This window comes from Saccostrea echinata, unplaced genomic scaffold (assembly GCF_033153115.1).
Source record: "Saccostrea echinata isolate AGI-Se365-2 ecotype Australia unplaced genomic scaffold, CSIRO_AGI_Sech_v1 ptg000037l, whole genome shotgun sequence".
Taxonomy (NCBI): Eukaryota; Metazoa; Mollusca; class Bivalvia; order Ostreida; family Ostreidae; genus Saccostrea; species Saccostrea echinata.
The window spans coordinates 2,960,746-2,983,935 of NW_026889786.1; the positions used below are offsets into that span (position 1 = coordinate 2,960,746).

Below are 23,190 nucleotides of genomic sequence, written 5' to 3' on the forward strand. Positions count from 1 at the left end.
CAACAAATAATGATGCATTGCACCATAAACAGTTATTAATAAATAAACAAACTTCACAACTTTTAAAAATAAATCTCAAAATAATTAACAATGCATAAAAAAGAATACTTAAGCTTACTAACAAATTATAAATATATCAAAAAGCAAAGTCATATTTGTAAATAGAACCCTCTGGTAAAATATACACATTAGTACCAATCTGTGAAAGGCACAAATTACAAATCATTAAATGCATGACTCTATCAAAAAAATAATACAAGCATGCTTTACATCTCATATTGCACCACTGAGATCAATAACAAAAAATTTAACCAGAAACAAAAACCATAATGGGCTTTTGTAGCTTTCTTAAAACCACCTTAAGCAATACCACTGGGAATTTCAACAAACATTTCAAACATTAGCAAACATTTTGTTAATGTCATAGCAGAATGCTATAAATAGGTTTTTGTCTTGAAGTAGAGGACTGGGATGGCTGATCATGATTTAGACCACCCTCATTTTCATTGACAGTGCTCTCTGGTGTTGAAGAAGATTCCACTTGAGACTGGGTTCTCGATTCCCTGGCTGCATTGCTGTCTTGACTAGAAACTGGTACAGATACAGATTCATGGATATATGGCATGGATTTAACTTTTAAGACACTTGGATTTGGTTCAGCTTTATCAGATGATAAGCTTGAGTTATTGTTTTTGTTTACTTTTTCAGTTTCTAGACTTTTGACATTGCATGGCTTTAAGCCCATTTTATTTAAGATGATTTCACCAGAACGACTGTTTGTGTCATTAGACTGTATTCCAAGAAATTTCTTCAGATCCTCATCTGAATCGTCTTGATAAGGTTGAACTGAGCCATGTTGTTCTCTTTGTTTCAAATTTCCTGATCTGTCCATACCTTGAATACTATTGCCATTAGTGAACTCCGACACTGATCTGGTAAGGTATGGCAAGAGAGATAAAGGATGAGGATCCTTTCTCTTCACATCTAGTTTCTTCCTATTCTTCTCTATTGACTTAATACCCTTTCTGTCTTCATTAAAGAAACTACCGTCTTTTTCTGAATTCTCAGACTTTTCCTTTTCTTGGACATTGGTGTTTGAAACTGGTGATAAACCAGGCAACATTGCCGGCAGAGATAATTGCTCAGAATTTTTCAGCTTTGGAGATGACTGGGCATATGGTTTTGTTTGGGAAAATGAAGAAAATGGGTCATGAGATGTTTTAATAGAAAGTGGAGTAACTGTATCCTTGTTGTATTCTGATCCTGTTTTTCTTGATTCCACTGCTTCCATTGATACCCCAGGTGAAACAGACTGTGTATTTGAAGCTCCATTAAAAGGAGGGTGTGAACTTGATTTTTTCCTTCTAAGTACAACTTGACTCAAGTCAATTTTCAATGGTTGTACTGGTTTTCTTTCAGCAGGTTTTGCTAGTTCTTGACTTTCATTCAATGGAGATTGTAAAGAACTCATTTCTACAGTAAATATTCTTGGTGGTTTTGGAGGGGCAAATCCAGCAGGCAAAGAAACAGTTGAAGCTTTGGAGAGCCGACGGGGATCAATTTCTCCTGGGAAAAATGGTTTTGGATAACAGAAATCATTACTTTTAGATTCAGGAGCTTCACTAGGTTTTCTTGTATTTTTTAATGAATTTTCTCTTTGCAAAGCTCTTTCTACACTGTACTTAGAGTCATCATTATGCTTTGGTATCATTTGCTCAATAATTTTATCTCCTTCACGCGAAAATTCACAGTAAGATACCCCTTGGGGATCTTGCTCTGTAAAGAAGTAATCCTGCATGAATTTTTCTCTCAGTGGATCAAGCAAATGGGTTTGTGGTAATGGTACAGTTCCCAGTGTGTAACTTCTCTCCCTTTGCATTGGGTTTTGTGGCTCATCAAAATAAGAAACAGGCCTAATGCTCCCCTTGTTTGACTGCATTTCCTCAGATCTAAATGTTGAAGATGAATGTAAATCAGAATTAAAAGTCAGTGAATCGCTATGTCTGTCAAAGTTATCAAGATCATTGATTTCTTCCTCTGTGTTACTTCTCAATGATGACTCAGAAATATGTGTCCTTTCTACAGTATTCATCACAGTTTCTTCATATGGAGGTAACTCATCATCATCTTCAATAGACACTGGCTGATTATGGGTATCTGTGATTGGGATGAAATTTGGAGAAGGGTCACATGATCTTCTGTTATCATTTATCACTACATCCTCCAATAAGTCAAATTCAGAAACAGATGCTCTTGGGACAATCATTACTTCTGGAACAGGGTCATCAATAAAACTTGTGTCACCAGATTCCAGAGCCAACTTATTCTGAACTTGTGTCAGTAATCCTTGTGTTTCATGATCATAACGGGAACCCTGTAGTGGTAAGGGTGGTCGTTGTCTCCTCCTTGATGATCTTATAGATTCATTAGCATTTGCAATTCCTCTGTGGCCACGAACTGATGAATTTCTACTGTTATTTCTACTAAAATTTTGTGCTTCAACAACATTAGCACCTGCTACAGGCATATTTCCAAACCTGCGTCCTCTTACTTTTTGTTCAGAATCTGTAAATGTTTGATGATGTGTGCATGTTGTTGGAGTATGATTTTGATTGGATACATGATGTTCTCTTGAATTGCTCTTTTGTCTTTTGTTCTTTGCTTTTTTTCTCCCTGAACCAGAAACTAATGGAGCTTGACTGGAGGAGCTTGCTCTTTCATTACCACGCTGGAAAGGGCTAGATCCATACAGCAAATTTTTCTGATTAGCTTTTTCTCGTTTCCGACCAATGCATATGTGCCTAGTACAAATAATAGCTAAAATCAAAGCGAGAACGAATTGCAATCCTGCTGTTCCCGAGAGAATGGCATGAATCAACTTAGTCATTCCTTCATTAATATCTTTATACAAATCGCCATTGGAATAAAACCCACTACTGAAATCCAGACCAGCTGCTGACATTACACCCTGACCTACAGACACCAAACAACAGAAGAATGCCACAATCGTGAAAGACATAACAGTATGCACACCTTTGCTGTATGCCGCTCCTGCTCCATATAGACCTGTTACAACAGCCATGCCGCCACCCCATGCACCTGCAGCAATGTAACTGCCCCATATTACTTCAATGAACCCAAAGACAGAGGCTGCAACGCTACATACCCCAACAAAAATCAAGACAATTGAAATCCCTGTTATGGGATATTGGGGTAGATTGAATAAGAGATGAACCCTTAGGGACATGATAATTTTGTTAGTTCATTCCCTCTTATTGTTGTTCCAAAGTTCTGATCTCCAGATAATTTTGTTGCACATAATTGTGTGGCTTCGATTTTGGTCAGTCTTCTGCTATTACCTATGTCACTTCTTTGTTGAGAGATTCCGAAACTGCAGCGGTGCTGCATTTACGTCTAGAGAATAAAACAAGCCTCTGAATTGTCATTAGCTATTAAAACAACATATCGAATATATCATTCTGACTATAAATACTAGGAATAAATAAAGAAAGTATGTTAACTCACCTGTCCTGAGGTAAACATTTTTTAAAGTTTAATCAATTTTGAATTTTGATCCCGATAGAAATTCTTCACTTCTGAAATTTGCTTTGAAAAGAATGAGTGTAGCTCTTGCTCCTAGAAAATGATCGATTTCTGTTCAAAATGAGAATTTTAAATTTTTACGTATCAAGAAAACATTTATTTACAACATAACGTTTAGCATAAATTATTGGTTGATCCCGATGTTGAAAATTACCGGAAGTCATTTTAGCATGGCTCTCACAGATCCAAACGACGTCTGCAAAATTGCTTATGATGGAAATTTGCCGCTGCTACAACTGAAAATAAGGGAAAACAGAGATCTCGCTACAAAGAAAGATGAAGTATGATGTTTGAATATTTCAATTCCTAGTTTTTCTTACGATGTCATTAAAGCATTAGGCGCCTAGTTGCTGTCAGACTCAAAAATGCTGTGTCACAGTTACAGCAGTGTTTATCTGATTGATTGAATATAAATGAAGGTAAATTGAAAATTTACAATGCACTTTGGAACATTTGTTTCATTTTATGCGACATGACACTGAAGGATATTTTTTTTGTTCTAAAATCTTCTGTTACTCTGTGTTTGTTTGGGGGGGGGGGGGGAGTACTCAAATATGCTGATGGTCAGATAGCTCAGGTGGTAGAGCACCTTACTAATTATTCAGGTAGCCCAGGTTCCAATCCTGGTCTGGTCTATTGCATTTTTCTCCTTTACTGTTACAGATTAAAACAGGCACTTGTTTTGGTACTAATTTTTTTAAACCCATAGTATAAAGACAATGGTAATAAACAGTTTGCCAACACATTTCCTCTGAAAGTGTAAATGAGTGCGATTCTGAGGAGGGAGGGGTACTCCATATATTTCAGAGCTGGATACTTTGTGTTATATTATACTATGGGTTAAAAAATTTAGTACTGAAACAAGTGCCTGTGAGTGTTATTCACAAGAACAATAGAAATCTAAATCAAATGTATACCGAGTCTGCTTCAAGTTTATTTTCAGTCTTTGTCCAGGTCATAGCCAGTTCTGCATCACGTTTGGGCATGTCGTCTTTCTATATATACTCCTGTAATTAGCATCGCAATGCAAATTAGTTTTAAGGTATTTATATGAATGTTGTCTATCTATATATACTAGGGATGTCAATTTTGTCAATAATTCATATTCGAATATTCAATGAAAGTATTCGAATATATTCGATAAAAGAAATAAAATCTGTTTTATCTTATTATAAATATGCATCATGAAAGGTTAAGCCTAGGTATACTTATATTCGAAGTAAAATTGTATGAAGACTTTTGTAGGTGTACAATAAGAGATTCCATTTGACAATTGTCAATGTTTAAAAATAAATAATTGATTTAAATGTAGAAAAGTATAATTTTAACAAATGAAACAAGTGCATTAATAGTAGCTCCAACTGAGGAACCAGTCGTCTTACCAAAGGCAAGATAGTGGCGTGAAGTTATACTGTTCAGATTTCAATACGTGTAATAAATTACATTCGTCAATTATCTGCCTAATAAGAGATATGATTATAATCTTTGATACAATGTAAACAAATATTTCCATAGACAATTTTTCTAGGTAATTAACTAATTTCCCGATAATAAATGTAAAATTCAGGATTATTTACAACTCGAGATAATCAAGTAATTTACACATGTATTCTGAAATTAAGCCCTTTACAATATTAATTACAGACTAATTCTATCAGACATCCATTCAATGATCAATTAATTTATACTCTTCATGTCTTTTAGATGTTCTAAGATTTCATTTTGTTTTCCTCGATTCTAGATCTGATCATATCTAACTAAAAAAACTTTGAAAGAACGTTTTGTATTATACGTAAAGCTTTATTGTACAATTCTTTAGCACCTTACTCAAAACAAAATACATGTAATTTAGTAGATCTATAAGATAAGAAAGTAGTGAAAGAAATCAGGCGATCGAAATTGATCGCTAGTAAATTAAACAAGGATAATTCCAGCACCGCTCTAATCAAAATTTATCAATCACAGTACTTCTTTTTATGAAATCTGAAAAACACTGAATATTTGAATCTTAAATTCATATTCGAATATCAACTCATCGAATGAATATTTGAATATTCGAATATTCATTGCCATCCCTAATATATACTCTAAATTTGCATCACAATGCGTATTAGTTTTGGGCATTTCACAGATTGAGATGTGCAATTTTTAACTAAGGGGTGGCCATATATTTTATTGAAATGGTTCAATTGCTAATGGAAATTTAAAAAAAAATCAACAATTTAAAATCATTGAATATTGATATACATGTATTAAGAACTTCTAACACTTCTGACATTACATAAAAAACGTTAAAAATTATAAGCATCGTGATGCTAATAACAGGATTATGCCCATGTTTGTAACTATTTAGAAAAAATCTTGAAATGTTGAACATGTTTAAGTGATTTCATCATGCAACACTATTTTTGTATTAGAATAACAGAAGAATACAAAGCCACTGTAATTTTGATTCAAAGCAGGTTTTGTTTACCTGTCAGTGCTGTCATACTCCTTTGATAAAGTACACTTCAACAATTTGCTCAATTATTTTAAAGAATGTAGTATCGGCAAGAAATAACTTGTTTTCAACACTCAGATCAATTAAGTTTTAGCACAAAAATATAAGTGCATATCAATCAGCTGTAACATCCCTAAATATTTCCTTGAAGTGATATTGTATTATTATAATTACAAAAAAAATTATAATGTTATCAATCTGATTAAAATCAGATCCTTTGATCTGCTCACATAGATAGCTACACATGTGTAGCGATCTATGTGAGCAGATCAAAGGATTTTAATCAGATTGTAATGTTATAAGCCACTGTAATTTGTATTCAAAGCAGGTTTTGTTTACCTGTGAATTAAAGAGTTTTTAGAATAATCACAATAATCAGACTTTAATAATTAGGGCCTCGCAAGGATTTGCGGGTGCCCTATAGTAATCACTCTGTCTGTCTGTCCATCTGTCTGTCCGTCTGTCATTCTTCCGTCCACAAATTTTCTGTTTTTTTCGAATAACTTTTTTTGTAGTTGACCAATTACATGTAAGTTCAAATTTGGTATGTTGGTTGAAGAGGTAGTAAGACATATTTTGATGCTAAGTTTGGTTCTCTATGTCATCCAGTTTGGAGCTGGGGTGGTGGGGTAGATTCCCTAACTTTACATTAGAATAAATGCCAGGGCAAAGAGAGATAACTGCTTAGAATGTTCCTATTGTACGGTATATACTCGCCTATAAGTCGGTTTTTTGGGAGTTAAACTTTGATTCTAAATTCTTTGTCCGACTTATAGTCGAGTTACAAGAAGATTGCAATTTTAGAGGGTCAAGCCCTCTAATATAAGCTTAAAAAGTACAACCGACTTATAGGCGGACCGACTTATTTTCAAGTATATACGGTAAACTATGAAAGCTGCAACTAGTCCCATGGGATTAATTAACTTTCCTCTCGAAGAAAATCCAAAGCATTATCTGTTTCTGTCAAATCGAGATTAATTAACACTTCTGTCTACAAATGAAGTTTGATTTGAAGTTAAGGTCAATTCTGAACGATGTTTACATTCTCTGAAATGTGGATTTAAATAATGTTCATACTTTATTTTGGTAAAATACACAATGAGTTATGATTTTATTAAATTCTAAAAAACAAGATATACATAAAGATATGCTTTTTTTTTAAAAAATTTTTTAGCTCACCTGAGCTGAAAGCTCAAGTGAGCTTTTCTGATCACCCGTTTTCCGTCATCCGTCTGTCTGTAAACTTTTCACATTTTCAACTTCTTCTCAAGAACCACTGGTCCAATTTTAACCAAACTTGGTACAAAGTATCCTTGGGTGAAGGGGAGTTTAAATTATTAAAATAAAGGGCCAAGTCCCCTTTCAAGGGGAGATAATCAAGAAAAGACAAAAATAGGGTGGGGTCATTAAAAAATCTTCTTCTCAAGAACCACTGGGCCAAAAAAGCTGAAACTTATGTGGAAGCATTCTGGGATAGTGTAGATTTTAAATTGTTCAAATCATGACCCCCGGGGGTAGGGCGGAGCCACAATAGGGAATCCAAGTTTTACATTGAAATATATAGGAAAAATCTTTAAAAATCTTCTTCTCAAGAACAACTGGGCCAGAAAAACTGAAACTTATATAGAAGCATTCTGGGGTAGTGTAAATTCTAAATTGTTCAAATCATGACCCCTGGGGGTAGAGCGGGGCCACAATAGGGAATCCAAATTTTACATTGAAATATATAGGAAAAATCTTTAAAAATCTTCTTCTCAAGAACAACTGGGCCAGAAAAGCTGAAACTTATGTGGAAGCATCCTGGGGTAGTGTAGATGCTAAATTGTAAAAACCATGACCCCTGGGGGTAGGGCGGGGCCACAATAAGTATTACAAGGGGGGAAATCTGGTAAAGAACAGCATGGCCAATGTTACTCAGGTGAGCGATGTGGCCCATGGGCCTCTTGTTGTTTTTGTTTATTTATTCATTTTTTTTTTTGCTGCCGCATTTAAATTCAAGAATACTATTAAATTTAACAGGTAGTCTGATAATAAACTCATTCTATCATTACTGAAAAAGTTCTTATTGTAAACTTGGAAGTAAAGGATCAGAAAGCAGTACAATTAATCCCCTGGGATTAATTATCTTGTCTGGGACAGAAAATTTTCCAGGCTTATCTTTATTTGTCACTTTAAGATAAATTAACCTTTGTCTGCAACTGATGGTTTTTTTTTTGTTTTGTTTTTTTTTAGCTCACCTGAGCCAAAGGCTCAAGTGAGCTTTTCTGATCAAAATTTGTCGGTTGTCTGTCGTCGTCGTCGTTGGCGTCGTCGTAAACTTTTCAAGCACAACAAAGCCATTTGTTAAAACAAATTATATATTGACATGGAAGCATCATCAGGTAGTTTAAAATTCAAGCCCCCCCCCCCCACCCCCCCCGTAATCTTATCAATACTGAACTGATTTGTGCTTTTGCCTTGCCAATGTGCTCAGGTGAGCGATGTGACCCATGGGCCTCTTGTTTTCGGATATTATTTTGCTATAGATGTTTTTAGATAAATCGTGGATTTTTAGGTTTACTAAGTTTACTTAGGTGACATATTGCTATCTGTTTTTGTCCATTGTTGTGTGATGTGCATTAACATTTAAACATTTTCAGCTTCTTCTCTGGAACCACTGAACCAATTTCAACCAAATTTGACATATAGCACTAATGGATGAAGGGGAGTAAAAATTATGAAATTCATGGCCTCTGTCTCCATGGGGCCTGAAGCCGGGGGGGGGGGGGGGCTTAAACATCAAAATTAATGCTATCTTTTAAAATCTTCTTTTTTTACTCCTGGACATCAAGCAGTCAAACTATTGACATGATTATAATGAAAACTGAGCCCTCTACCAAAATTGTGAAATTCATGGTCCCAGGGTCAGGGGCTCTGGTGCTAGTGTGGGGCTCTGTTGAATGTAGGGTGAAAATGCATTATTTCTTTAAAAATCTTATCCTCTGCTCCTTGGTATTAAGCAAACAAACTAAATGCATAGTTATGATGAGGAAGTGTGCCTCTTCCAAAATTGTGAAAGATGTGGCCCCAGGGTCAGGAGTTTTGGTGTTAGTATAATACTCAGGTGACTGTTAAGGCCCGTGTCACTCTGACACATTTAGTTTATAATCATTTGAAGTCAACAAATTAACTCTGTAAAAAAAGCAAATTAACTCTGTTTAAAAATACAACAACCATATCTGCAACAAAAAAATAATGAATTAAGACTGTTATCAAAAGTTGTATTAAGATTTATTGTAATTACTCATGTAATCCTGCTTTATAGTCAACAAAGTGGTTTTACTTTTATATATTAGACAAGTAGAATGCCATTACATTGGGCAGCATCAACAGGGAAAGATGATGTTGTAGATTACCTTCTCAGTCTCAATGTTCCAGTAGATGCTAGAGATGAGGTAATTACACATAATTATGTAATAAACAATTCCTTAATGGTTTCTTGTGTTTTGTAAAATCTCAGCTAAACTTTAAATTCATTTTTATGTATTTCTTATCTTATTTTTGTGCCGAGTTCTTTATTATTATTTTTCTAGTCAAACTGGACACCTCTTATGATAGCTTCCTCTGCTGGTCATGAACAAATAGTATCACAGCTCATTGCTAAAGGAGCCCAAGTGAATGCAGTCAATAATACAGGACAGTGTTCACTACACTATGCTGCCTCCAAAGACAGATATGAAGTAAGACTTTACATGCACTTATATTAAGCTGAATTTTTTTTTTAATAAAATGTCTGATCTACAAATGTACCTAATTGTTTGTTTGTTTTATGTTCCTCAAGAATGTTTTTTCACTCATTTTTGGAGCTATCCACCAATTACTGTGGAAGGCTGCAAATTAGACAATGTGATCTAGTGTTAACAAAGACAAAAAACACTTTTTAAAAAATTCTTTTCTTGGAGAAATTGTGTCTTTCTGTTCTGAAATGAGAAACTAATCTGCCACAAAATGTTTGGTATTTGACAGAAATGATAACATTAGTAAACAAAAAAATTAAAACAGATGCAATTTTTGTGCATTTTAGATTGCAGAAAAGTTACTGGAGCATGGAGCAGATGTGAATATATTTGACCAGTATGGACACATACCATTACATAGAGCTGCATCAAAGGGACATTTAAAATTAGTAAAGCTTCTCCTCCAGTACATTGTGGATGTTAATCACAGAGACACAGAAGGAAATACACCACTGTAATTGTCCAGAAATTATTTGCTTAAATTCTGAACTTATAACTCTTGCCAATTTAAAGTCATAAATTTGAAATAACAAGATGAATGTTGAGGACTCCTGCTTTTTATCAAAGTTCAGATATTTTAAGGCATGCATAATGAAATAAAGTGATATATCGTATCCTTTATTTACAGGCATTTAGCATGTGAAGAGGAAAGAGTTCAGGTAGCAAAACTTCTTATCCAGCATGGAGCAAAAGTAGAACTTCTTAATAAGGTATGGCATCATAATTAGAGGGTGTATTGTATACATATGTTGCAATTATAAAATTCACTCCTATAGAAAGTATTACGTGATGTAGAAATAATTTCACATAACTACCTCTTACTTCTCTTAAATCGGATAAAATGTGTGGGGTCAGGGATTAATCTAGGGTATATTACTGATATTCAGTATTTTTTCCAAAGAGAAAATTTCCCCTGAATATCCCATTTTCTCCCTTTTGATGAGTAAAAAATTCCCCTCACAATGATAAAAAGCTCTTTTTTTCCCTTCATAAAAACTGGGAAATTTATTAAAGTAAAAATTTTCATCAAATGTGAAATATGGTTTGACTTTGCTATTTTATGCACTCTAAATGGTCATAAAAATGCTGAAATTCAATTGGGCTCCCCAGCAGGGCCCACCCTGCACCCGCTGGGGGTCTGGAGTCGCCCCATACCTCGATCTGGCTGATTTTCCCAATTTCTCCAGAAAGGGTAGTTTCCCCCAAAAAAACCTAGATTAATCCCTGGTGATAAGGTTGAAATGTCACATAGTTTGGTATCTTCATGTGTACAATAAATATCGAAAGATGCTCAAGTTTGTTTGGCACAAAAAATGCTTAAGTTTGATTGGCTCGAAAGATGCTTTAGTTTGTTTGGCTGGTGTAATCGTATTCAAATTGGCTTCTTTCACAGAAGGGAAAGGGAGTGTGGTTAAGTTTATAATTTCACTTTTTGTTTTATTGTATAATTATTGTAAATTATTTACTGAAGAGGTATTATGTGAGTTGGCATATAAGGCACTTCAAATAAATTTCCCATCAAAATCTCCAAGAACTGGTCAGGTTCTGGGGCCATAAAACTTAGATGACCTCACTTTTGATCTCAGTCTCACTTTTCCACTATTAATTCTTTTGGTAAAAGTGAGACTGAGATCAAAAGTGAGCTCGTCTAAATTTTAAGACCCCGGAGCCTGTTGAGTTATGAGCATCATCGGTAACCCACAGGTGATTCACATCGATTCTCTCTTGTGGACTTAAAACCATGGTTTGCGACGATGAGTTATGAGTAGCAATTCATTGTTCCTATTTCAGTATGTACCTGATACTTACTTCTTACTTAACTCTTACACAATTTTATATCTTGTAATTAGCATATATATGGTAATAGATAAAACTGAAAATTACAGATATAGCTTTTGATATTACATATTGATTTTTGTTTTAGGATGAAAAGTCACCACTTGATTTGGCACCACCCAGTTTAAAAAGATCATTACAAAGCATTGCTTCATGAAGGTCTTTTGAGCCATCTGAAATCTGAATGGACACTGCTCAAACCTTTATGCTGATATTATGGTAGTGTTCATTGTGAAATTGTTCCTACTTGTACTGCTTTTAAATAGAAGACAAGAGCAAGAAATGAAATGAAAATGGCAAATATTTCATATAGTTACATTTGTACATGTTCAATATACATAAAACTTGAGGACAACTGAAAGTTAATAATAATGGATAAGTACATGAAAGAGAACAGCTGCATAAAGAGACATATTATGCACAATTTTTGGTACATGTACATATTTTTCTGAAATAAACTGATAAAATGTGGCTCTTTTGTTTTATGAACATGCTCTGCTTGTAAGTCAGTTACAGTAAAACACACTTATAACAAAATGCCAGGGACAGGTCACAGATGATTTTGATTTGTAATAAACGTAATTCTTTTTATCCCATGTTTACCCCTTTATCCCATGGATATGACTCATTGGATATTTTTTTCATATCCCACAGTTAAGTGCAGTTGTGACGTCACAATGGTTTTTGCGTTAGTGTGATGAAGTAAAATAAAGTGGAGTCCTATATAAAACAGTGTAAAACATTGGTTGTGAAGTATTAAACATGGGATAAAAAGAATCTCCCATGATTTGTAATTGGATATGACTTTTATCCAACTCGTTGTGTATTTTTATCCCCTCGCCAAGGCTTGGGGATAAAAAACACAACTCGTTGGATAAAAATTATATCCAACTACAAATCATGGGAGATCTTTTTTTATATCTGTTAGTATCATAATACAGTTTTTAAAGTCACAGGGAATGAAAATCACTTCGCTGTAATTTGGTGTCAATTCGATCATTATAAGCGTGTTCTCTATACGTGTGTTTTACTGTAAATGGACAAAGTTAATTGTACAAAAGCATGACTTTGCCCTCAAAGGAAGCTTGATTGATGATTTGTGCACACTTCGATTGTGTTTTAATGACAAAGTTGCAGTTGCTTTTTTAATAGCTCACCAAAGCATAAGGCTCACTTGAGCTTTCCTGGTCAAAATTTTCTTTAGTATTGTCATCATAAGTGATGTAAATTTCTCATATTTTAGTCTTGATGAATAATCTTCTCCACAACCAATGGGCAAATTTTCAACTAAACTTGGTACAAAGAAGAAATGAAGGCCATATGCCCCATTGCAAGAAGAGATAATTAAGAAAAGACAAATCATTTAAAATCACAAGAATCACTGGGCCAGAAAAGATATAAAGTGGGAATCCAATAATATTGATGTGCAAACATTCTTATTGGATTCCAGTTTGTTTAAACTATGGACTCTGGGGTTAGGGTGAGGCTAAAATTGGAAGTCAAATATAAAACAAATTTTTAAAAAAAAAAAATACATGTACTGTAGTATAGGAAAATTTTAATAATATCCTATCCAGAAAAGCAAGGAAGCTTTTAGTCATATTAATATTCAGAATTCCCATGTATGACTCCTTGAGGCTAGAGTCAACATTTTTCATGAATATGGAAGAATCTGAAGAACAGCAGGTCTAAGGTGCAGATGAGTGTTGTCCACTGGCCTCTTTTTGATATTTAATTTTGTTAAGTAGCTCAATGTTTAGGCCAAGAGACAACAATCAACTAATGATTGATCTCCAAGATTAAATAGCTTTGAAATTCAGTTTGTGATCACCAACTGAGTGGATTCAAATCTATGTGTCGAAGACATTACTTCGTACTTTGAACTGTTCAAGAAGACGGTACTTCAAAATGTATCAAAAGACTAATCTTCATAATATTAATAATCTTTTTTAAAAAAATACATTAAAAGATGTATTGATTCACATACATGGACATATATATACTGTTTAGCAGTTTATATTAGGGAGATGATAATTTTTGCTATATATAGGTCACCTGAGTCATCTGTTTTTGTGCTGTCCATCATGGGATAATTAATATTTGATCATTGCCATCTTCCTCTCTGGAACTGCATGCAGAACCAATTTTCAACTAATTTTGGCATAAAGCATCTATAGCTGAATGAGAACAAAATTGTGAATTAAATCATGACCCCTGCCCCCCTTTAGGCCTGAGAGGTAGGGCAAAACCATCAAAATTAATGCAATCATAAAAAAATCTTTCTCTTCACTCCTGGCTCCAGGGCCATAAAACTTAGACGAGCTCACTTTTGATCTCAGTCTCACTTTTACCAAGGGAATTAATAGCAGAAAAGTGAGACTGAGATCAAAAGTGAGATCATCCAAGTTTTATGGCCCTGACCACTGGAAAGCAATTAAGCAGTCAAACTGTTGTTATGGTTGTAATAAGATTAAGCCCTCTGCTAAAATTGTGAAATTCATGACCCCAGGGTTAGGGGCTCTGGTGTTAGGGTTGGGCTCTATAGATCATATAGTAAAAATGCTTAAATTCTTCAAAAATCTTCTTCTTTTCCATATATATAATTAGCAGACAAACTAAAAGCATGGTTATAATAAACAAGAGTACACCTTATAAAATTGGTGGCCCATGGGTCAGGGGTATTGCAATAAAGGTGGGGCTCTATTCATCATATAGTGAAAATGCATTTATTCTTTGAAAATCTTTTCCTGGCTCTTAAGAATTTATCAGACAATCTAAGTGCATGGTTGTAATGAGCAAGAGTGCCTCTTCCAAAACTGTAAAATTCAGGGGCTCTGGTGTTAGGTTAAGCTTTATATATTGGTCATAATATATAGTGTATAAATGCATTAAATCTTTTAAAATTTTCACTGCTCTTTTTAAAGTATTTAGCATACAAATTAAGTGCATGTTTATAAGGAGCAAGAGTACCTCTTCCAATATCATGAAATTCATGTCCCTCTGGAGCAAGGGTATTGGAATTAAGGTGGGGCATCATTGATCATTTCATGAAAATGCATTAATTCTTTCGAAAATCTTCTCTTCCCTTGAGCATTAATTATTATATTATTAGAAGTATACATTTATTAACTGGGTTCGAGAGGAACATTCATGTTGTTGGACCCAAGAACCAAACTGTTTGGATTGAGGGGTTGACAAAAAGTATTTTGCCCCAGAATAGCTGTCAATAAATGTGTTGTTATATTTTATTTGTTTATTTTTTGCTGGCTTCCATTATCAAAATTTTCTTTATGTGCACTGCGGAAAAACTATTCTCATAAGATTTAGCTGATCCTGCCCACAGTGTGTGATTTAAGCGGTCTAATATCTCATCGACATGCAGGTCTTATATCTCACTCTCTGGTCAAACATCACTTTTTAATGACTGCTCAGTTAAACATTGGAAATGTTATGCTTTTTTTAAGTAAAGATTTATATAGGAACCAATTTTTGAAGGTATAACATTAGTATTTAGCATAGAAACTCTTCCAAAATTATGAAATTTATGGCCCCTGGGGCAGGGGTTCTGGTGTTGGGGCATGGCTCTAATAGTAATATAGTGAAAATTATACATTTATTCTTTGAACATCTTTTTCTCTGCTCTTCGGTATTTAGCAGAGAAATTAACTGCATAGTTATGATGAGAAAAAGTGCTTTTCCAAAATTGTGAAATTATGGCCCCCGGGACATACATGTAGGTTCTGGAATTACATGTAAGTATAGGGGCTCTATTATGATCATGCATGGGAATAAGAGAAGTTATTCCCCTTTGTTATTCACTAAATGATAATTAGTGTTGTAACGGGAGAGGAGAAAAATGCAGCAGACCAGACCGGGATTCGAACCCGGGCCCCCTGAATCTCCAGTCAGGTGCTCTACCAACTGAGCTATCTGGCCACCGGCGATCGAATCCCATCTGACCGCCACATTCCTCCCTTCTTAAAGGTCTTTGGCCCCCCAAAGACTCCAACCCAGGCTCATCCCTGGCAGGCCTCCTCTCCCGTTACATTTTGTGCCATGACCAGGATGTGACAGGTGAAAGACCTGCCAGGGAAGAGCCTGGGTTGGTGTCTTCGGGGCCGAAGACCTTTAAGGAGGGAGGAATGTGGCGGTCAGACGGGTTCGATCACCGGTGGCCAGATAGCTCAGTTGGTAGAGCACCTGACTGGAGATTCAGGGGGCCCGGGTTCAAATCCCGGCTGGTCCGCTGCATTTTTCTCCTCTCCCGTTACATTTCGTGACCAGGATTCGAACCTGGGTTGTTACGGCCACAACGCGAAGTACTAACCACTATACGATCACGGCCACGAAATGTAACGGGAGAGGAGAAAAATGCAGCGGACCAGCCGGGATTCGAACCCGGGCCCCCTGAATCTCCAGTCAGGTGCTCTACCAACTGAGCTATCTGGCCACCGGCGATCGAATCCGTCTGACCGCCACATTCCTCCCTCCTTAAAAGTCTTTGGCCCCCCAAAGACTCCAACCCAGGCTCATCCCTGGCAGGTCTTTCACCTGTCACTTCCAGGGCATGGCACGGCACCAAATGTAACGGGAGAGGAGAAAAATGCAGCGGACCAGACCAGGATTCGAACCCGGGCCCCCTGAATCTCCAGTCAGGTGCTCTACCAACTGAGCTATCTGGCCACCGGCGATCGAACCCATCTGACCGCCACATTCCTCCCTCCTTAAAGGTCTTCGGCCCCAAAGACACCAACCCAGGCTCTTCCCTGGCAGGTCTTTCACCTGTCACATCCTGGTCACGGCACCAAATGTAACGGGAGAGGAGAAAAATGCAGCGGACCAGCCGGGATTCAAATCCGGGCCCCCTGAATCTCCAGTCAGGTGCTCTACCAACTGAGCTATCTGGCCACCGGCGATCGAACCCGTCTGACCGCCACACTGTAATCAATGTGAGTGATGTATTTGATAAGTAAAAAATAAAAGAATTAAAATTTTTAATATATGAGATGAAAAGTACTTTCATTACTTCTAATAGTTTTTTAAATAATAAGATGAATAAATACGAGATTAATTTTTTTTTATGTACATACATTTTTAAAATTATATAGGCTTAAATATTTATCAAAGGCCAAGAGAGACCATGGCATTGGGGTTTGTGCTAGGTGTACTCTGACTATTATGTATTAAACGTTAGCACATGTTATGTTTGGTTACTAACTGTGCAGATAGCACTAGTATGTATATACAGGGAAGTTTTTGAGTTGTTGCTGATTACCAGACTAGCTTTTTTATTGTTGATGCCTGATCATCTGTTTTTTCTTGTTTTTTAGTGTCAGTTTATTTTGTGTTATTACAGTAAAGCCTGCTAATACAGCGAATATATGAATGTATATATAATGAATATAATGATACTTATAGCAAAATAATTTTCATTCCTCCTGGATTTAAAACATATTGTGAACCTAACAGATATAATGAATTATGTTTATAAGCAAATTCATCTGTCCTTGGCAATTTGTTTTACTGTATATAATTGGATTCATTTAAACTAGAAGTCTCTGATGAGACTGTAGCTCTACTGGTTTGAACTTATAACAAACGAAGAGAAAGTTGCACTTAGACTTGAAACATTGCAACAGCAATAAATAGAATAATGATCCTTGGTTTAGTCTCTGTTTTAGGCAAGATTTATTGCAATCACAATAAAACTGTAGGAGGAGTAGCCTTTTAAAAGAATTTTACAGAAATTTCACTTTTAGTAACCATTGCAACATCATTCATCAAAATAAAAAAAAAATAATTAAGACAATTATGTATCTCAATGTAGTCTACTTGCATGTTAAGTTATATTAAAATCAGATCAAACTGTAGGAAGAGAAGTGTTTTGAAAGTATTTCAAAGAAATTTCTATTTTTAGTAACCATGGCATGAATATCTCCATTGTTGCATCATACTACCATACTTGGCATCAAGACTTTAGTGCAAACTGTTTTGCTTCAAAATGACAGTTGAATAGCGTAACTTGTGGAAACTCATCAGAAAAATAATGTAAATATAAGAAATGAATTTAATTTTTGAAAATTCATGAGGTACATGAACTACAACGCTTCACGCCAGCATATTTATCATGAAGTGCTAACGCGCTTCATCAAATACGCCAGCCTGAAGCGTCGTAGTTCATGTCCTCATGAATTTCCAAAAATTAAATTCATTTCTTAAATGTTTTTTAGTTTAGTCTACTTGTGTGCCAAGTTATATTGAAATCAGATCAAAACTGCAGGAAAAGCATTTTGAACAATTGTTTACAGACAGACGTACGGACGACATACACCTAAACTACTATCGCATAAGCTCTTCTGGTCTCTGACCAGTAGAGCTAAAAATAGAGGGTTGTATTCTTCTCAGACAGAAGATCGACAGACCAGACAAATGAGATTTAATGTCCTCACACTTTTGCTAAAGTGGAGAGGGGATAATGAAAGACGACACAGTTTCATTAAGACAATGTTCTTTATTTTAATATGTTATATTTACAGATCTATAAGTTGTATATAAAAAAAATCTGGACAAGCAGACTTGCATGCATTTTACATTTTTTTTAAAATTGGGTGAATTTAAAAAAAAACAATCAGTAAGGAAAATATTATTCATTCACATATCCTAAAATAAAGTTAACATATTGTAGTAATAATTGGCACTACAGCAACACGCTTAAATGCACAATATGGTGGAAGTAGTAAATAAAAAATAATGGAATTGAAGGCAACAAAATAAAGAAAAGAAAGAAGGCATAAAGGTAACTGAATGTGCAGCTTGGTCTCTTTTAATTTCCAGAGATGTTTTTATATCACAGACTTTTGTTTGTCGCTGTCATTTGTTATGTTGTTGGCAGAAATATTGCTGCTTATTAAAATATATTGGAAAGTCAAAATGACAATGAAATAATAAAGTAAGGCATCTGCTTTTCAGGAACACTTCCAAACAATAATGGCCATATTTCCTCCAAAAAACATATATAGTAAGTTTTTCACTTCATGTGTGATTTCAAAACCATATCCTTCTCCAACAACTGCATGCCAAGAAGCACCAAACTTTTTATCCATTGTCTCCTTTATCATACGTGCTGCATTCTGAAATATTAGTGGGAGTCAAAGGCATCAATATACAACTATATGTACTTTTAAGCAAAATGATGAACATAACTAAACTAATTAGATTATTATTGTACGAGTAAAATGTTAACAAAGTTATGTACTGTGTAAGTTTCATGAAGATATTCTACTAGAATAGGCTGAGGGAAATGTGCAGATCTATACATATAATGATGCTCACATTGACACAATATATGTTACTGGATGCATAAATAGATGAATGTTGTGCTAAAGCAAATATAGCTTTAATTCTTGTCATGGGAACTTAACTTTTTTTCACTTTCACTTTTAACTGAGTAAATATATCTGAAAAATGTCATCAAAATGATTACAAAATCAAATGCATATACCATACACATGCTTACAACTGGAGATTATGTTCTTCATAAGCATAAATTTCAAACAAAGATGTATCATTAATCAATCTTTTATCCATGTTAATATTCACAGGTCAACTGGACCATTGGAGTGATTTTTATGAATAGTTAGACTGGCAGCACTGTAATTGAACTAATTTGGTTTTTAAGGAGATTTGCAAAACAGTATTTTACTAATAAATTTTAACAGTTTGTTGTTTGATAATGCTGTTATTGCTCTTATTGTTAACTTATGTAACGATGTCTCATATTTAAAGATTGCTACGGTTGCTTTTTTTTTTTTTTTTTTTTTTTAAAAAAAACAAGGTAAAAAGAAGCAGGAACAGTCAGTTCTTCTATATTGCAGCAATGAGGAATGTAATGTTACTGTGGTGAGGGCCTTTCCCAACAAAATTAGATTGTATTTACTAATTCAAGTCTGACAAAATTAGATTGTTTTTACAAATTTAAGTGTGACATTTTCCATTATCATGTACATGTACATTAAATGCAGATGATAGAACAATAAAGGTATTAGCATTTGTGCTTTACCTCATTGTTTGATGCAAATTTTTCACATGCTGTTACACACAATTCCATTGCCTCTGTTTTCATTTCGTCATTCATGTCTGAGTGCTGAAAAATTAAACAACATTGTCAGTCCACACTTCTGATTTCAATTGATTTATTAAGTACCTAAAAAGCACAACTTCATTATAAAATGTACAAAATCTGAGAAATGATTACCAAACAGAAAATATCAAAATTTCATTAAACACATGTGATAAGAAATTTGCTTTGTAGCTTTGGAAACAAAATGTTGGTAATCCGAAATTCCTCTAATGAATGTTTTTACAATTATTATTGAAAGAGAAAAAATAGTATTCCCTTTAACATAGTATAATTTATTAAATCAATATGAGAGCAATGGAGATTTTTACACAACTTACTAAACCTTTGTTCCATCCATTGTTTTCATTTTTTTTTATTATGAAGACTTATTTTTCAATTATTGAATGTATTCATCGTTTATCTCAGAAAACCAGTTTTTGAGTCGAAATGCAAAACTTACTCGAATTAACGGGTATGTGTGAACTCTCTTTGATTCTGGTTCTTTCTTCTGTTCTTCTTGTTCTGCCATATTTTTCTGTATATAAATAAATCTACCTGCAAAGTATTTTCAGCTTTCACAGACAACCCGTAACCAAGTACTTGCCCGCATGCGCGAAGTTTCAAAAATCTATATCCGGTGTGTCTAATAGGAAAATGGCAGTGGCATAAGATGCAGAAAAAATTATCCCGATTAGTTAACTTTATGTTAAATACCCTTAGAGTGTGATCCTATTCAACTCCTAGTGTTCCTGATGTCTCCTATTTGGATAGATTCCTTGAAAAAGGCCACTTTTCTGTAATCTCCGAATTGGTTTGTAGGATTTCTTTCAGATTAAGAAATAAAGGGGGAAGGGGGGGGGGATTCTGTGGATTATGTCTAATGAAATGATATATTGCTTATCAAGCTAGGCAGTTTTTAATCAATATTTTCAAACAAAAATTACTGCAATATCTGATCTTAAAAAGAACCAAATAAATATAAAAGAATAATAATGTTAACACTCTAATACCAATAAACATGATACACATTCTTTTTTGTATATGTATATTAATTTAATATGTCTTATAAGCATCTATTACAGATAACCCCCTATCTGCTATAATCTCCTGTATTTAGTTTCTTTCTTATGTCGACATTTTGCTGTTATCAATTTTAACTTTCGTGTACTCTTTACTTGTATGCCCCAAATTGGTCTCAATAAATCTTATTTTTTATTACATTTTCAACAGTGAAGTACTGTGATTTATTTATTGAATAAAAGTGATGTTCTCTCACAGTGTGAAAGAATACCAATATGAGATTCTCTCACTGTGTGAAAGGATATCAAAGTAAGTAAAAAATAATTTCTGGCCTGTCATAAGATAGAGATAGCAACTAAACATCTTGATAGAGCTAAAACTGCAATTTTCTTCCCAAATATGACGCTAAAATCCATGCTTTGTAATGTTTTCAATCTCACAACTGCTAAGCTATGACGTCTCAACCGCTCAACTATGACGTCAAGCCTAGCTATGACACTGTGTTAGGAAAAGACAGAGGCAAAGGGAAAATCAACGAAAATGTAATAAACAGAAAATTCAATGTTTTGTAGCTTCGCACTCGTGAAAATATCAAAAAATCCTGTCCCACTCGTGAAATAAATTCCATATTCATCTACAAAACATTGAATATCCTCTATATACACGCAGTCTGGCAATGTGAATTCGTAAGTAACATTGCCGTTTTCTTTCCTATATGCATCAATCATAGTTTAATTTTAGTAGTGTTTTTACTAAAATATATATATTTATAAAACCAGATTATTGTTATTTTTGTGTCTAATGCATGAACATTTTTCAGGCCCGTAGAACGCGGGGGGTGGGGGGGGGGTGTTTCTTAGTATAGTATTTTGCTATAGTAAATTTTCCTTTAGATGCTGGTTGGCCCCTCCCACTTTTTGTTGCTCGTCGAGCACTGGCAAATTCCAGGATTTGGACAGTTAATTATAGTTTTTTTTTTTTTTTTTTTTTTTTTTTTTTTTTTTTTGCCTTTTCAGATTATTTTTGGGAAGTTGCCCCCCATCCCACTTATTGGTCAGTCAGAAGTTCTGTCCTTACTCTTTTCAAATATAGAGATTTTACACTTACCTGCCCTTGATTGAACATTTGGTATGCGTGAGAGGTGGAGCTAACATTGCAAGAATGGGTCTAAAATTAGACTAGATATTTAAAAAAAAATACGAGATCACTCTTTCCCATTCCCTCTTTATTCTGATGGCACAAGTACACTATTTACAAAGGCTTCAAAAACTAAAATTATAACAATATGTGCACGTCCATGTAAGTAAAGAATCTTTTAAATCCTAACAATGTCCTAGTTAGCACAAAACATGCTGCTTTACAAGTCATGTGACGGAATTTAGTATTCACAGAGTTACCTGAGGTAAGAAATCACGTGGTGGATTATTATATTCAACATGTCACAGTCCTTGGTTACAATAGAGAGAGCGAATGTGAGAAGAAGCAGTTTTTTCTTGTTAAACCATGAGAGCATGTTTGTCTATTAATCTTCGTCATACATTTTGAAAATTTCATGTTTAATTCTGACAGGAAAATCACTTTCGATATTCATAAAAGAAATGGTCCTAAACTTGCTGATTGTATTCCGTCCATGATCACTCTTTCCCATTCGTCTTCTTAGACACAAAGCATCCTTCTACATCTTTTCAGTTTGATAATACACAAACTGTAAAATTCCCTTCCTCTAAAGCACTCAAGGGAAAATGCCATACTTTTTACAGCAGCTTTGGACACCTCCTGTACACTCTATGCTAAATCTCATTTGGTCCTGGTCTTGAGCATCATCTTGCTTTCTTCACTACATATTTCACCACATCCTCCTACTATGTTGGCTCCTTCGCATCCATCAACTTCTTCAAAAAGATCTCTACTAATCTCCCCTGGCTAAAGACTTAGCGCTTCTTAGCATTGCGGATATGCTTCATGCAAATTCATCAATCTCTTCCTTGGGTCAGTAAAGTATCACTGGCCTTTCCTCACCCAGAGCCCTCTGATAAAGTTGAATGGATCATCGACCAACTGCATGTGCCCCGTTCCTCTCCCTCCGCTTCCTCTTCTGTCTCAATTTTTCTGCACTCCCTTAGCTTTGAAAACTTTAACCTGATTCATCGGCCAAGTTTATCACTGCTTTCTCCCCGTCAATTGCTCTCACACACTCTTCTGTTTACTTCATTCAGTTGCTGGCAGCATTCCCTTATCCCCCTTTCCCTTCTTTTCGGAGTATGGGTTGTGATCTGCCCCTTAGGAGACAATTACCTGAACATATTGAGTTACATACGGGAATAAGTTCATATGAG

General features: G+C 34.9%; 3 protein-coding genes and 1 non-coding gene across 4 annotated transcripts; 1 reads left to right on the forward strand and 3 right to left on the reverse strand.

The window, feature by feature from the left end:
• Positions 1 to 421: 421 nt before the first annotated feature.
• Positions 422 to 3,290, reverse strand: LOC133200102 (immunoglobulin A1 protease-like). The gene has a single exon (XM_061335838.1). It carries the CDS (start codon positions 3,245 to 3,247, stop codon positions 422 to 424), a length of 2,826 nt encoding a protein of 941 aa, XP_061191822.1. The 5' UTR covers positions 3,248 to 3,290.
• Positions 3,291 to 3,738: 448 nt separating this feature from the next.
• Positions 3,739 to 12,186, forward strand: LOC133200254 (26S proteasome non-ATPase regulatory subunit 10-like). Its single transcript, XM_061336067.1, has 6 exons — positions 3,739 to 3,884; positions 9,439 to 9,537; positions 9,676 to 9,822; positions 10,167 to 10,333; positions 10,508 to 10,589; positions 11,804 to 12,186. The coding sequence occupies exons 1-6, from the start codon at positions 3,744 to 3,746 to the stop codon at positions 11,870 to 11,872; spliced, it is 705 nt and encodes a 234-aa protein (XP_061192051.1). The 5' UTR covers positions 3,739 to 3,743; the 3' UTR covers positions 11,873 to 12,186.
• Positions 12,187 to 15,578: 3,392 nt separating this feature from the next.
• Positions 15,579 to 15,651, reverse strand: Trnas-gga (transfer RNA serine (anticodon GGA)). Its single transcript has one exon. It is a non-coding gene; the product is annotated as a tRNA-Ser (tRNA).
• A 2,606-nt stretch (positions 15,652 to 18,257) lies between these two features.
• Positions 18,258 to 20,435, reverse strand: LOC133200255 (dynein axonemal light chain 4-like). The gene is made up of 3 exons (XM_061336068.1): positions 20,295 to 20,435; positions 19,775 to 19,858; positions 18,258 to 18,845 (listed from the first exon to the last, which is right to left on the reverse strand). The coding sequence occupies exons 1-3, from the start codon at positions 20,361 to 20,363 to the stop codon at positions 18,681 to 18,683; spliced, it is 318 nt and encodes a 105-aa protein (XP_061192052.1). The 5' UTR covers positions 20,364 to 20,435; the 3' UTR covers positions 18,258 to 18,680.
• Positions 20,436 to 23,190: the final 2,755 nt, after the last annotated feature.

Coding starts and splice junctions, on each gene's coding strand:
- LOC133200254 (XM_061336067.1), top strand. CDS start 3,744: ATGTTGAAAATTACCGGAAGTCATTTTAGCATGGCTCTCACAGATCCA. Junction 3,885..9,438: donor TCGCTACAAAGAAAGATGAA/GTATGATGTTTG, acceptor TTTATATATTAG/ACAAGTAGAATGCCATTACA. Junction 9,538..9,675: donor CAGTAGATGCTAGAGATGAG/GTAATTACACAT, acceptor TTATTTTTCTAG/TCAAACTGGACACCTCTTAT.
- LOC133200102 (XM_061335838.1), bottom strand. CDS start 3,247: ATGTCCCTAAGGGTTCATCTCTTATTCAATCTACCCCAATATCCCATA.
- LOC133200255 (XM_061336068.1), bottom strand. CDS start 20,363: ATGGCAGAACAAGAAGAACAGAAGAAAGAACCAGAATCAAAGAGAGTT. Junction 19,859..20,294: donor ACACATACCCGTTAATTCGA/GTAAGTTTTGCA, acceptor TTAATTTTTCAG/CACTCAGACATGAATGACGA. Junction 18,846..19,774: donor AATTTGCATCAAACAATGAG/GTAAAGCACAAA, acceptor CTAATATTTCAG/AATGCAGCACGTATGATAAA.